The 16,279-nt window shown below is 47.6% G+C and overlaps 1 protein-coding gene across 1 annotated transcript in view; it reads left to right on the top strand.

The window, feature by feature from the left end:
* The window catches only part of Efhd1 (EF-hand domain family member D1), a 45,399-nt gene that overhangs the window by 19,261 nt on the left and 9,859 nt on the right, over window positions 1-16,279 (top strand). Inside the window, exons 2-3 of the mRNA XM_041650464.1 lie at window positions 7,297-7,444; window positions 14,263-14,397. Of these exons, the coding sequence (XP_041506398.1) occupies window positions 7,297-7,444; window positions 14,263-14,397 (283 nt within the window). The remainder of the gene's footprint in view (window positions 1-7,296; window positions 7,445-14,262; window positions 14,398-16,279) is intronic.

Here is a 16,279-nt window from a genome sequence, read left to right as displayed (position 1 = left end):
ATCACCCCCATCCTTACACTTAATCCTTTCAGTCGATGCTCCCCCTCCTCTGTTGGGGCAGCATCGGAACCCTCTGTTGATGTCTGGGCTGATTGTGTCTTGATGCACCATCCTCCATGGCTCCAGTCTTCTTTGTAAATGTTGGAATGGGCAGTGTGAACAGAGGACAGAGGACATTGTTCTGCAGCTCAGCACCGCAGTTACCTTAGTGGGCCCTAACTAGGCCACTCCCCTGCCTTTTTTGGTGTACTGTTGGGAATGGAACCTAAGGAAGGTTTGGTGCAAGCAAAACAAGTGCCTTGCCACTGAACCACAACCCCAGTCCCAAGGCCAACCCTTGAATACAGTATTGCCACCTTCTCCCATGGAAAATTCCCAGATGTGGAAGATTGTGAGCTTGGGATCAGCCTGTGTGATCTGGTTCCCTCTTGTAAGTTTTGGACACATAACCTCGTAGGAATGGGGTTCTGGAAAGTTCCACATTGTAGAAACCTGTTTACTTTGACCAGGACTCTTGTAACAGGGACACCCCGTTCTAGCCTGTTTATAAGAGCTTAGCTTTGCAGGGTCAGTTCCCAGTGGTTCACAGAAAGCTCCTCTCTGCATCTGAAGCCATCTCCTGTCACCACTGGGCTTTGGGCAGCCTCTGGAAGCAGTTCTTTGCTTCCTTGTCAGATCCCCCTGGTGCTGTCTACCACTGTCTTTGAGTAGGATTTCAGTCCTTCCATCTTCCTAGGGTTCTCTCATTGACCAGCATCAGTCCCTCTGCAGAGCATCATGGGAGTCGAGAGAGTGGCTACCTTTATGGGGCTTTGAGACTTTGCAGCCTCCCCTGCCATTGTTGAGTGTTCTCCCAGCCTCCTCGACCCGCTATGCAACAGATATCCCAGGTCATGCTGCTGAACTCTGTCTCTTCTGCAACCCAGACTTGAGAAGTTGACCTGGAAGTGGAGGGGGTTTCAAGACCTTACTTTTTTTTTAATTAAAATTTTTATATGTATGGGTGTGTTATGTGTAAGTGTGTCTCCATAATGCCTTCAGAAACGAGAAGAGCGGTCAGAACAGAACCCCAGGTCTCTGGAAGGGGTAGCAGTGCTTTTAACTGCTGAGCCGTCATCTCTCCAGCCCTGGGACCTTTGCTTTGGAAAACTGTCATAAGATAAAAGTCAAGAGAATTTTCATGAGTTCATCTGTGCCTGCTTGCAAAAGATCATCCCAAACTGGGCTTATAGACAGCATTCCCACTACCTCCATGAGGTCCCAGTGATAAACTAAAGTTTATCATGGCTAGCCAATGGGTTTTTTAGGGTTACTTACAGAGCATGGGTGAGGGCTTCTGGGCAGAAGTGTGGGTGACCCACTTGGGAGGTTTGTAGCCAGCATGGATGATGACTTCCACATGGCTGTGTAGATGGATCCCTGTCCCCACCTGTGTGTTATAGCCCCTCTCTATTCCCCAGGCTGGCAGAATGACAATATACAACTGGATGTTCCAGTGAGGTCCCGTGTCTTAGTGTTTCATCGCTGTGAAGAGACACCATGACCACACCAACTCTTAAAAAGGAAAGCATTTCAGTGGGGTTGGCTTATATAGTTCAGAGGTGTAGTCCATTGTCATGGTGGTGGGAAACATGGTGGCATGCAGGCAGACATGGTGCTGGAGAGGTAGGTGAGAGTTCTACATCTGGATCAACAGGCAGCAGGAAGAGAGGGAGACATTGGGTCTGGCTTGAGCATTTGAAACTCCAAAGCCCACCCACAGTGACATACTTCCTCCAGCATGGCCACACCTACTCCAGCAAGGCTGCACCTCCTGATTTCTGTCAAGTAGTACAATTTCCTAATGACCAAACATTCAAGTCTATGAGCCTATGGGAACTATTCCTCTTTAAATCACCATATCTCATAACCCTTCCACCCCTTTTCTATGACGGAATAGTCCACAGGCCCAGCTGGGATGATATTTCGCAAGCAGGCACTCATGAACACGGCAGCAATTTGGCTCAGAGGCTAGTCTTGTATAACAGATACATATGAAATTTAACCTCCCCTCAACTTTTTAAAAAATGGTGCTTGGGATCGAACCCAGGCCTTGTACACTCTCTGTAAACATTCTGGCTTCAAGCATTCAGTCTATTCGCACTGTGGTGCGAACATCACCACCATGCAACCATGTGGCCCCAGAGCTTATTTTTCTTCAGCACTGACAGGTCCCTTGCCCCTCCTTTAGTCTCTCTGGCTACCACCTCTATACTTCTGTCTCTGTGGCTTTGGCTACTCCAGATGCCTCAGAGAAGTGGAATCTTGCAATGTGTGTCCTATACCTTGAATGAGTTAACTCACATATCTTGGAGTTTACTTCATCTATGTTTTACCATGTGCCAGAATTTCTCTTCCATTCTGTTGCATGGGACAGATTCACCCCGTTTTCTACATCCAGTCACGAGCTGATGGATACTTGAGTTTCTTTCTTTCTTTCTTTCTTTCTTCATTTATTTATTTATTTATTTATTTTTTGAGACAGGGTTTCTCTATAGCTTTGGAGCCTGTCCTGGAGCTAGCTCTTGTAGACCAGGCTGGCCTCGAACTCACAGAGATCTGCCTGCCTCTGCCTCCCAAGTGCTGGGATTAAAGGTGTGCGCAACCACCGCCCAGCCTTTGGGTTCTTTTATTTAACTATTATAGATATTGTGATGAGCCTTAATGTACAAGTATCTAAGATCCTACTTCTATATCCATAGAAGTAAAATAAATAAATTAAAAAAGAGGGATGAGAATGTGTCTTAGTGGTAGAGCACTGGTTTGGTGTGTGTGAGAGGCCCTAGGTTCAATCTGTCATGCGGCGGGGGGGGGGGTGTTCTGGGATATTTGATCACACTATGATACCGCAAGACTGTTAATAAAGTTAACTTTGAATCAGGGGGTGGAGTAAATGACTAGCTGACTGGACTTAGCCATAGAGATACTGGAGAATTTAGGATATGATAGAGAGACACAGGAAGGAATAGGGAGGGACTTGGAAAGATTTGCAAGCCTTTTCAATCGGGGAAACAAGGAGAGGGAGGGTCAGCTGGTTGTTTCTCCACTGCTTGCTTGATCTATCGGGTTTTTACCCCAATATCTGAACCCCAAATTTTTTATTGATAGTAGAAAAATTCAATTACATGCTTCATCAGTGGATTGCTGGGTTGTAAGGTGACTCTCTGTTTAGCACCTTGACCCCCTTGCTGTGTTTTATTCCTGGTCCGCAAGCCAGCATCCTTTTCTTCCATACCTGTATCTTTTGCTTTATTAGTGGTGTGTGTATATATGCATGCATGTGCCCACATACCATGGCGCACATGTGGAGGCCAGAACTTGGAAGAGCTGGCTGTTTCCTCCACCTCTGTGTAGGTTCTGAGATGTCAGGCCTTTACCCTCTGAGCCATCTCACTGGCCCCAACTCAGTGAGATGTTTTGGGCCTAGATCCTTCCCTGACAGTTATGCTCCAGCAAGATGTGAGACCACCTTCCTTAGACAGCTCAGGAACAAACAGTTCCCCTTATTGTCTGGGAGAGTGGACCTTTGAGTCTCCCGCAGTGTGTCTAATGGAGAGCCTTGCTCACCTGAGCAGGGACATCAGGATTAGCCATGGTTTTCTGTTGGACCAGCTTGGCATCTGTGTTTCAAAAGCAGATGAGTGTATACCATCCCAGCAGTTCACTTTGGACATATCACAAGCAAACTGAGACAGGAACACGTGCACCCCAACGTTCAAAGTGGGACAAGTTTTTATTAGGACAATGCCTTTTAATAATACCTCTCCCCTGACTCCTTCCAGATCCACCTCCACTCCCCTACCCACCCAACTTCCTGCCCCCCCCCCTTTTCTTACACCCACTGTGACGATTTGCATAGGAACGGCCCTCATAGACTCACATGTATAAACACTTGGTCCATAGGGAGTGACTGTTAGGAGCTGTGGCCTTGTTGGAGCAGGTGGGTGCTGGGAACTCGATCCTCTGCAAGAATAATATATGCTCTTAACCACTATGCCACATCTCCACTCCCAAGTGGCATCACCAAGAAAGGGAAATAACGGGCTGGAGAGATGGCTCAGAGGTTAAGAGCATTGCCTGCTCTTCCAAAGGTCCTGAGTTCAATTCCCAGCAACCACATGGTGGCTCACAACCATCTGTAATGAGGTCTGGTGCCCTCTTCTGGTCCGCAGGCATACATGTAGACAAAATATTGTATACATAATAAATAAATAAATATTTTTTAAAAATTAAAAAAAAAGAAAGGGAAATAACTCAAACATTTCTTTTCCTGGCTCTGGGAGTGTAATTTGGAGCCCCACACAATGTAGATAAGGGCTGTACCACTGGGTTATATTCCTAGCCCTAGATCTTTAAATTTCAAGTAAAAAAGAAGGCAAATGAGGTCTACACGGAGTCAGTTTCGGCTAACCCATGGAAATTGTTATTTGCTTGTTTTGAGGTAGTGTCTCAAGCTGTGTAGCCCAGGTTGGCCTTAAACTCGCTGAGCTATTTCTGCCTCAGCTTCCTGGACGTTTGGGATTACAGGCATGGGCCATCATACCTGGGTACTTGGCATTATTAAGTGATCACCCATCATCCTTTGATGCCTCCGGGTCCCGGGCTGGCCCATCTGGAAACCTGTTAATCTACAGACACGGGGCACCCATATTACAGGATTCTCAGAGGTCATCACCAGTCACACAGAGATCTTAACTATCTGCTTTGTAGAGTAACTCAACAAGACTCTGCCCAGTGGGGGCTCAGAGGGCTTGAGGAAGAAACGGCCAATAGGAGAGGGCGGTGAATTCTGGCACCAGAAAAGGACACACAATGAAGGCTGTTGGGAAGCCGGAAGGTCAGGGAGGAGAGGCTTTGTGTTGGCAATGGGTGGCACAGCATGAATCAGCCTCTGTGGCTAGAATGGAGGGTGTCAGTGGGGCAGGGAGTCCTGCCTGGCACCTTCTCCAGCATGACAATGTGGGCTTTAAATGCCACTGCCCACGGTTAGATTTTCAGTTGCCCACAGGCTACATTTCTTAGTGAATTGTGACGGTTCTCAGCAGAGGTACTTTTTCATTATGGGGGTGGGGGCAGATGAATAGTGGAAAAGTCTGAATATAATTTTTTAGAAATATGGTAATATGTGCATAATAAAAATGACTCCTTCAAGCGGGTATAGTTGCACACAGCTGCAGTCCAGATCTTGGGAGGTTCAGAGTGAGCTGGAAGCTGGTCTGAGCAACAGAGCGGAGCCTTGTCTATAAACAGGCACATATGTATATGTATACACACATACACACACACACACACACACACACACACACACACACGGAAGGGGGAGTGGAATGGTGGATGGCTCAGTGGTTAAGAGTGAGTCCTGCTCTGAGGACCCAAATTTGGTTCCAAGCACCCACATCAGGTAGTTCACAACTTCCTGTAACTTCATTTCAGGTTGAAGTGAAGCCTCTGGCTTCTGTGGGTACTTGCACTCATGGGAACATACCCACACACAGATTCATGTACATACACGTAGTCTAAAATAATAAAAATAGTCGGTTGTGGTGGCACATGCTGGTAGGATTTGCTGAAGGAGGCAGAGGCAGGAGGATCACAAGTTCGAGGCCAGCCTGGGCTACACATTAAAATAATAATAATAGCCGGGTGGTGGTGGTGCATGCCTTTAATCCCATCACTCAGGAGGCGGAGGCAGGCGGATCTCTGAGTTCGAGGCCAGCCTGGCCTATAAGAGCTAGTTCCAGGACAGGCTCCAAAGCTGTAGTGAAACCCCGTCTCGAAAAACCAAAATAATCGTCATCATAGTAATAAATAAAGGAAATAAAATGACCATTTTAACCATTCAGGTGAACACAGTTCGGGGGCACTAAGCATGTATAGTGGTTGTACCCGTAACGTGACCCTTTCCTTGTCCCAGCTTGAACCTGCACCCATTCAGCCATCTCTCCAGCCCCAGAAAAACACCCTTCAACTTTCTGTCTCTATGAGTTTGTCTACTGTCCTTTTGTGACTGAATTCACTTATTGTGGCATCCCTGAGGGTCACCTGTGCTGCAGCATACACCAAAGTTCTCTTCCTTTTTACCGCTGAAGATCATTCTTTCTGTAACTATTCTATACTGCACCACGTGGGTGAGCGCATTATCAGCCCATCTGACCCCAGCCCTTGGCTGTCGAGACCTCATTGGTTGATTCATTCTTTGTTTTGTTTTGTTCTTTTTGTTTTTGTTTTACAAGACAGGGTTTCTCTGGAACTTGCTCTGTAGACCCAGACTGGCCTCAAACTCACAGAGATCTAGCTGCCTCTTCCTTCCTGAGTGCTGGGATTAAAGGCGGGTGCTCCTGGCCTCTTATTTGTTCTTTAAAGCAAAATGTTCAGAACCTGAGCAACAAGGGGTTTCTGGGAAGTAGGGAGCAACAGGAAATATAAGAAGTACTCATTGGGAAGGGAGCCACGGAGCCCTTGGGCAGTCCCATGAGGCCATCTGTGTTGAAAGGGGGGACCTGGGTAGGAAGTAGCTGGGAGGAGTCACGGAGCAGGCATCTGAAGATGGCTGGCCCACGGAGACGCGGTCAAGGTAAACCTCTCACTTCATGAAGCTGGTCTTATTTCCAGGCAGCCGTCCGTGGCTAGAGTGAGGGGCTGGCTATGGTGGAGGGGACAGCCACCCACACAGCCGTGAGGACTCAGGCCTGGAGATAAGTGACCGGGAAGGGGAAGCACAGAGCCTGAGGCGAGACCACGCCCACTTCACAGCCACCCTGGGGTGGAACGCCAACTTTCAAAGATGCAGACTAGCTGGAGGGTGAGGGGGTTGCTAGAAATGGCTGCGGCAGAGACAGACGCCGGGATGGTCTGTCGTTGAGTGCAGCGTGTGTTGGGTTTCAGAGTGTGCCCCACTGCACGCCCAGAGTCCAATATTTGGAGGTGGTAGCTCTGTGTCTGTTGACTGAAAATGAAAGACATGAAGGAGGTAAAATAATCAACACCGTGAACGAGGCCCGTTTTGAGCAGACAAAGCACAAACACTTCTTGCTAAAAGAGGGGTGTCTTCTGATGTGGTAGTCTAAAGGGTCCTTCTGATAAAGTGGCCTTGGTGGGGGGTAGCCTTAAGGGTAACTTACGGTGAAGTGGTCTGAAAAGCCTTGCAAAGCCTGTGGCAGTTGAGTTACTTTTCAGTGGCTAAAGACGAAAGAGTCACAGATCTGGAAAACCAGCGTGGATTGTTTTGCCTTAACCTTGCCTCCTCTGACCGTGCAGGTATGACGCTGGAAGGGATGGTTTTATCGACCTGATGGAGCTGAAGCTCATGATGGAGAAGCTGGGGGCTCCCCAGACCCACCTGGGCCTGAAGAGTATGATCAAAGAGGTGGATGAGGACTTCGATGGCAAGCTCAGCTTCCGGGAGGTACCTGTGGCCGGCTGAGCCTGACAAGCTATCCACCACCCCCACCCCCGCCCAGTCCACAGCCCCTGAGTGCAAATGGGTTTGCCTCTTGAGAATGCTCTTTGAAAGGATATTTAGTGTTCAACTCGGCTTTTAAATACATCTTTTGTAAACTGTGTGTGTGGCATGTTCCTATAATCCCAGCACTTAGGAGATAGAGGAGGATCATGGGTCGAAGGCTAGCATCAGCTTACATAGTGAATTACATGAGACCTGTTTCAAAAAAAAAAAAATCTTTCATGGTAGCTTATGTCTAGAATCCCAGTACATGAAAACTGAGACAGGAGGATTGCTATGAGTTTCTGCCTATGAGCCACTTTGCCTGACTTCTTATATAATGTTTTTTGGTATGTATCGGCTTTATTGGAAGACTTTGTGATGTTTCAGTTGGACATGATGTCATATAACTTGTGACAGCATCCTAATGACAGGATGATAGAAATAGACCATTTTCCATTTTCCCGTTGTAGGTTCTGAATCAGCCAGGCCCTTGGGATTGAAAGCAGTACTTTTTTTTTTTCTTTGAATTCCAACACTGACCCATGACTTAGACATCTTTCTAGCAAGAGCAGTACTCTGAACCACTGAGCCATCTCTCCGGCTTCCTCTCTCCTGTTTCATTCAGAGGCCACCTATAGTTGATCCATCTGAATCTAAGCTGCTTGGCCATCTTTCAGTAGCTTCCGTGTGGCCATTTCTTGCAGATGTGGACAGCCAAGGCTTAGAGACTTCCAAGGCAGTTTTGTCAGCTCTTGACTCCTGTGAAAAGCTCCAATGATACTCACATCAATCCTTTGTGAGCTCCAAGCCCCATCTTGGTCCCACGTCTAGATTGTCCTTCATCTGTGGACTGTATATAAGGACATGTGACCATCTAGACCCCCCCACAAGCTTGACCCTGCTCCGTAATTTGCTTTGCTCTGTATACCCATGGCAAAAACCACCTGGGCCTGCAGGAAGACTTCAGGCTGTCAGAGCAGTGTGTGTTCCTTGAGAAAGTTCTACTTTTCTGGAAGCAGAATCTATCCCAGGCTGGCTTCAGACATTTGATTCTCCTCCTTTAGCTCCCCAAGTGCTGAACCTGTAGGCTTGTACCACATGCCTGGTCACCTTGGAGTACTGTTTTGTTTTGTTTTTTTGTTTTTTTAAGACAGAATCACACTATGTAGACTAGTCTAGAACTCACTGTGTAGCCCAGGCTGACTTTGAACACATAGCAATCTTTCTATATTAGCCTCCTTAGTGTTAGAGATTATAGGCATGTATCACCGTAGTCCGCTGGTGTGTGTGTGTGTGTGTGTGATATTAGGGGTGGGGGGAGTTAAGACAGGGTCTTAAAAACATTGTTTACAAATTATTATTTTATGACGTCTATATGTACATTCTGTATATCATGTATGCGTCCGGCCTTGGAGGCCAGAACAGAGCACCAGATCTCCTGGAACTGGAATTCCAAATGGTAGTGAGCTTCCATGTGGGAACTAAGACTCACACTTTGCAAGAGCAGCAAATGCTGTTAACTGCTGGAGCCATCTTTCCATCCCTGAAGACAGGGTCTTACGTAGGGAAGGCTGGCCTCAAACTCACTATGTAGCTGAGGATGACCCTGAATTCCTGATTCTCTTGCCTCTACCTCCTAAGTGCTGGGATTACAGGCTCGTACCATCACACCTAGCTTTACCCTCGGGGGTTCCTCTTTAAACGTTTTCTAACCCATATTTATCATATGGGACACATGTGCCGCCATGCGTGTGTGAAGAGCAGAGGATAACTTGTTGGAGTCAGCTCTCCCCCTTCTGTTATGTCAGCCCAGGGCTTGAACTCAGGTCGTCAGTCTTGGCAGCAAGCACCTGCTGAACTATTTGGCCAGCCCACTCTTGGGATCTCGTCATATCCCTTTTCTATAGTGCGTTACCTCCTTTGTCCTAAAATAAGTGATGTATGTCTATCACTTACAAATGAAGAGCGCTAACACGGGAAGTATTCTTTGCACACCACTAGCCACAGTCGTGCGGTTCAACATTCCTTCAGTCTCAGGACAGCGTCCAGGGCACCTTGCTGGCTCCCTCTGCCCTCGGCCTTTGTTCTCCACCTCTCCTTCACTCCCCCCTTTTCTCAGAGTCACAGCTCGGATGTTTTCCAGCTCGACACCATGCCAGCCTTTGTGGACTATAAATAGAAAAACAAACAAGGCTGGGCAGTGAAGGAGACCGCCATTCAAGGCAGTGAGGGAGTATAATGGCCGAAATGGGAGTGCCTGGTACGCTGGATTCTTTTGGGTTGAACTGGATTTTCTTTTTCTTTGCTTTTATGGCTGGCTTGGCTTTGGAGTCCCCCGAGTTAGGATGGGGATGCTGTGGTCATCTGGCAGAGTGAGCTTCAGCAGTCTGAATGTCTTGGACGTCAGGGCTCAGAGCAAACAGTGCCGGGAAAGGTCCAAAGGGTCTGCTAACATTTCTGGTTCACAATGCCCTTCTGTGAATGTGAACAGTGTTACCTCCGCTTACATTTTAAAAAAATTTGTTTTGTCTACTATTTTGTGTTAAGGGAAGGGGTGCATGGGTGCCACCGCCCACCCGTGGATGTGAGGGCAACTTCCATCACGTGAGCCCTGGAGACCAAACTCAGATTGTCTTGATGGCAAATACTCTGAGCCATCTCACTGGCCCTGCCTCCACTGTAGAGATGAGAAAACTGAGTCTTGGGGAATGGAGAGAGAGTCTCTGGGTGCTGAGCTAGGACAATGCTCCCTCCTCCCTGAGTCGTCTGCCTGAATCTCTGAGAAGTGTTGCTGTTGAAGGTAACTCTCCTCCTGGAGACCTCCAGTAAGTGAAGTACTTTGAGGACAGTTAGGTGTTTGGCCTGGTTTCTTTTGTTACCAACAGACCAACCCAGCTTGGATTATTTAGAAAGAAAAAAGTTTGCCCGGGCCTGCAGTTCTGGGAGACCCAGGGCACGGCACCAGCCTCTGCAAAGCTCGTGGTCGAAGCCATGTGCAGCTTGAACTCAGGGTGGTAGGCACAGGGCAAGTGTGGAGGGAAGATCGTCATGGTGAGAGAACAGGAATGCCAGCCTAAGAAAAGCATCTTCCCTCTCAGTGGCCTATTGGCCTTCTTACGGCCACCACCTCTTCACACTGTTGGACTAGGGACCAAAGCATCACAGGAGCCAGGCGCTGAGGAGCAGGCATTTACTCCTCCCATGGCTCACGATGCTAAAGTCTTTACCTCATCCATCTCTTTGATGAGAGCAGAGAGAACCATGAGAAACGCAGCAGTCACGCTGTCCCCACCCTCCTGGCCTCCATCCCATTGCCAGACGGACTCCTGGCCTCCTTTAGCAGGCTTGCTTCCTCTCCAGCCCGTGTGCTGGCTCTAAGAATCTGCTGCAGACTGAGTCTTTGCTGGCCTCTAGTGAGAGAGTTGGAAGCTGCAGGTGGGTAAAGGTGGTGGCATTTCTATCCCCGCACATCTCACTTCACCTCTGGGGTTGGTCTTTACCAGTGTCCACAGCAGAGGGAGGACCAAACAGGAAATGCAGGCTCAAGACAGGCTTCCTTAGCAAAGAGGATGTTGTAGACCCGGGAGCCTAGACACTGGAGTTGGGATTTAGGAAGCCTGTTGAAGTGGTTGACTGTCTTTCAGAAAAGGCATTCTTTAGGGAAGATGGCTATATCTGCCCTCTGTACATGCTCTCAATAGCATCTGAAAACCTGGAGAAACCGCTTTGGGCCCATCCATTTATAAATAGGGATGATGGTATCCATAGAAATTACACGGTGCTTAGATAAATCTGTAGTTTTTAAAGATTTATTTTTATTTTATGTGTAGAAACTTTATTTATTTATTAAAAATAATTTATTTATTTATTATGTATGCAATATTCTGTCTGTGTGTATGCCTGCAGGCCAGAAGAGGGCAGCAGACCTCATTACAGATGGTTGTGAGCCACCATGTGGTTGCCGGGAATTGAACTCAGGACCTTTGGAAGAGCAGGCAATGCTCTTAACCTCTGAGCCATCTCTCCAGCCCCAAAACTTTTTTTTTAAAGGTTTATTTATTATATATATACAATGTTCTGTCTGTATATATGCCTGCAGGCCAGAAGAGGGCACCAGATCTCATTGTAGATTGTAGATGGTTGTGAGCCACCATGTGTTTGCTGGAAATTGAACTCAGGACCTCTAGAAGAGCAGCCAGTGCTCTTAACCTTTGAGCCATCTCTCCAGCCCCGTGTATAAATGTTTTGCCTGCATGATTGTGTGTGTACCTAGTGTTCACAAAGGCCAGAAGAGGGTCTCAGATCCCCTAAAACTGGCGTTAGGGATGGTTTGGGTGCTGGGAAAGAGCCTGAGTGCCCTTAACCGTGGATCCATGTCTCCCTTGCTCCTCCCCAACTTGTAGATATTTGTGGGGGCAAATCCTGACAACCTGAATTCAGTCTTGGGGACGCACATGGTAGATAGAACAACAAAGTTGTCCTCTGACTCCATGACATGCACATATACAAAACGAAGAAAATTCATAGAGTTTTTGTTTTGTTTTGTTTGAGGCTAGAGTTTCATACCATAGCCCATGCTGGCCTGAAGCTCTTGGCAATCCTCCTACCTCTGCCTCCTGTTGTGTGTAAACCAGCATGCTAGCTTTATAAAAACACTTAAAGAAGGGAACTAAATAATTAGAAAGTAGCCCAGGTAGATAGGGTCAGGTAGAGGAGAGACTGGTCTTTAAGAATTTATCCTGTGGGGACCCTAATACAGATGCCCTCTAAGAGTTGCTTTGTTCGGACCACACATTTTGAATGTGGATGAAGACAGTGGATTACGCAATAAATGTGGGGCTTACTAAGTAACTATTTGGAAGAAAATAAGGTTAATGATTACCTTCGCAATAGAACAGAATACATTGCAGAGATTAAATATTTACATGTTTTTTTAAAAAGCCATAAAAATACTAGACAGTAACATACCTGACTGTTTATGTAACCTTGGTGTTGGGGAAGGTTTTTCTAAGCCTGTTTCTGGTAAGAGGAAAGAAAAGCATTTGGCAAATTTTATGTAAAACTTTTCCGAGTCAGAAGATACCATAAAGAAGCCAGGAGCTGGACAATGGTGGCACACGCCTTTAATCCCAGGACTCAGGGATGCAGAGGCAGGTGAGGCAAACCTGGTCTACAGAGTGAGTTTCAGGACAGCCAGGGCTACACAGAGAAACCCTGTCTCGAAAAACAAACCAAAAAAAGCCAGGAATGGCGGCGGCACACACCTGTTGATCCACTCACTCCAGAAGCCAATGTTGGAGTATCCGTTGAGACCAGCAACACAGTGGGATCCTCTCATCTTAAAAGACTGGAAAACAGCTGAATGTGGTTGCACACCCTTAATCCTAGCATTCCGGAGGCCAAGACAGATAGATCTCTATGAGCTTGAGACCAGCCTGGTCTACAGAGTGAGTTCTAGGACAGTCAGGACTATGTAGAGGAACCCTGTCTCGAAAACAAAACAAAAACAAAAAACAAATCAAAATAATGGACAGGGTTGGGGAGGTGGCGCAGTGGGTAGAGACACTTGCTGTCAAGCCTGCTGACCTGAGTTGGATCCCAGGGACTCACACAATGAAAGGCGAGAATTGACTCTTACAAGTTATCCTCTGACCTTCACATGTGTGTGTAAACAAATAAAACAACCATAGCCACAGCCTACTTAGATGACAAGCGGCAGAACTAAAGCATTTAAAACAGACTGAGGCCTACGAAGATCTCTTAGTAAACCACAAGAAAGGTAGGCAGTCTCATGGGGTGGGGAGGAGTGGCAGTGAGATGGCTCACATGGGTAAAGGCCAGGCCTGATGACCCCTTTAGTCTCACGGACTTACATGGTGGAAGAGAGCCACCTCCTGTAAACTGTCCTCTGACCTCCACATGGGTACCATGGTACACACACATACACACACACTGAATGAATGAATGAATGAATGAATGAATGAGAGAGAGAGCCAGGCATATGCCTTCAATCCCAGCACTTAAGAGACAGGCAGACAAGTGGATTTCTGGTATATAGATAGCCACTTCTAGGCCAGCCAAGGTTGTATAGTGAGACCTCATCTCAAAGAAACGAATACAAGCAAATGAATAAACGCTAGGATTACAGGCCTATACCGCCATGTTCATGCAGTATTTACTAGGGATTGAACCCGGGGCTTTCTACCAACTGAGCTAATCTGCAGCCTTATTGTTTGGATTTTTGAGGGATAGATTCCCATCAGTGGCATTGCAGGATGGGTCAGAGAACAATATTTAATTCAATTAATTTATTTGGTTCTGGGGATTTACACATACTAAGCATTGCTTTACCACTGAGCTATGCCCTTAGCCCCTCCCCTCTTTTTGGTCTTGATGATCTGGTAAGGGACAAAATAATTCTCCACGTATACATAGATATAAATGTCCTTCCCAGGTAGGGAAGATGGCTAAGGGTGCTTGCTGCTCTGGCAGAGGATCCAAGTTTGGTTCCTAGTCCCCCTATCAGGCAGCTCACAACTTCCAGGAACCGCAGCTCCAGGGGGGCCAACGCCTTCTTTTGCGCAGCCTGTGAGCACCTGCGTCCATTCGTGTGCACACACCACACACATGCACAGAATTAAAAATAAATCTTTTTTAAAACCCCACCCTTTTCAAATGTTTGACAAGAATGTCATTTGCTCAGGCCAGAGGGTGTATTGCACACGTGTTGGTGAGACATCCAGGGTAACAGTAACCCTCTGGGCCTCTGCCTTCCGCAGTTCCTGCTCATTTTTCACAAGGCTGCTGCCGGTGAGCTGCAAGAGGACAGTGGGCTGCTGGCGTTGGCCAAGCTCTCTGAGATCGATGTTGCCCTGGAGGGTGTCCGAGGTGCCAAGAACTTCTTCGAAGCCAAGGTAAGTGTCTGTTCCCTTCCTACCCAGCCACCACTCTTCCTTGACCCTGCCCAGTGACAGGCACTTCCTGTCCCATTAGTTCATGCAGGACAAGATTGTACTAGAAAGTGAGAGTGTGTCCTCACACAGCACAGAAGACACTGTTCACAGGCTCAGGAGGGTTTGTCGGTTCCAGGCTCTAAGGCAGACTCCCCATCTAGACCTTGAGTTACTTCCACTGCTCCCCTTCTTTTCCATCTCAGACATCTGGGGTGGAGGGCTGGATCAATGCTGCTCTTGCAGAGGACTGGAGTTTGGTTGCAGGCACCTTTATTGAGTAGCTCACAGTTCTTCTAAGTCCGGTTCCAGGGAATCTGACGCCCTCTTCTGGCCTCTGTGAACACACACTCACACAACACACACACACACACACACACCGCAAGGTGTTTCAGTTCAGTGATTAAGAGTACTTATTACTCTTTCCAAAGAACCCAATAAATTTTCAGCGCCAATATTAAGTGGCTTGCAACCATCTGTAACTCCAGGGAGATTCAACACCTCTAGCCTCTGCAGGCACCTGGATTCACACTCATGTGTGCTTATGTACATTCATATACGTGTACACACACACACACACACACACTTTAAAATTAAAGCAATCACCAGGTGTTAGTGGCGCACATGCCTTTAATCGCAGCACTCAAGAGGCAGAGGCAGGCGGACATCTGTGAGTTCAAGGCTAACCTGGTCTTCAGAATGAGTTCTAGGACAGCCAGGGCTACACAGAGAAACCCTGCCTCAAGCAACAGTAACAAATCAATCATTAAAAATAAATCTTAAAGGCAGATCTCTGTGAGTTCCAGGCCAGCCTGGTCTACAGAGGGAGTTCCAGGACAGGCTCCAAAGCTACAGAAAAACCCTGTCTCGAAAAACAAACAAACAAACAAACAAAAAGAACATATGAGCTGGAAACAAGTAGGAGAAGGGGTCAGGGAAGAGTACTGGGGTGCCCTGCCCCAAATCAATGTTTGCATTACTGAAAGTGATCAGGAGGTGGAGGCCTCACAGCCCTGCAAATTCACAGTCCCTGAACCCTAAGGCCCCTACCCAAAGCTAGCTGCTGCCATCCTTGTCTCTGCAGGACACAGCTGCAGGCACACACACATCTGCCAAGCACAGCAGGGTGCAGTGAGATGGGTGCATGCCCCCTACCGGGTAGCCCAAGAGCAGCTCTGTCTCCTGTGCTCCCTTGCTCCGCTGGCATTGTTTCCATTTGTACCGCAGAGGCACCAACAGGATTAAGGGAGCTTGCATGTATAGTGTTAAGCAATTACCTGGCTCATGGGGCGCAGTCAGCATGTAGTCTGAAGCTGTTGGGATTGCATGCTTCTCCAGTCAGTGGCCAGCCAATGGGAGACTTTGAGTTTCTTCCATTAGCTTACCCAAGGACAGAGCAAGCTTGATGACATCCTGGCCTGCTTAGAGCTCTAAACAGAACTCCACTTGTCTATAAGGATGCTGGGAGATACTCTGTTGGCAAAGACCAGCCACTGCATTGACTTCTGAAACCCAGGAAGAAGGGGTAGAACATTTGTTTGTTTTCTTCGGGGCCCACACAGTATGGGGAAGAAGGCCGATTAGTTGTTGACATGGGGGTAGGGCTGAGGAAGGGGTCCCTTCTACTGTGATGGAGCTTCTCCATCCGTTAGTGCCTTCGCATTTGCCATCTCTTGAGACTTCTTGGGAAAGGTCCTAGAACTGAGGCCCAAGAGTAGCAGGGCAGTTCACTGCCAAGGTGTACCAGGCTAAGTGCTCTAGGTGAAGCCCACGGGTCCCTGGGACTGTCTCATCTGGGCACGCAGGACTTGTCATGACTTGCCTGTGATCCCTGTTCCAGCCCCAT

This window comes from Microtus oregoni, unplaced genomic scaffold (genome assembly GCF_018167655.1).
Source record: "Microtus oregoni isolate MIOR12 unplaced genomic scaffold, Mior012 000004F_ref0000308, whole genome shotgun sequence".
NCBI lineage: Eukaryota > Metazoa > Chordata > Mammalia > Rodentia > Cricetidae > Microtus > Microtus oregoni.
The sequence above is the reverse complement of the archived record's forward strand: the minus strand, read 5'-3'. Positions and strand labels throughout refer to the sequence as shown.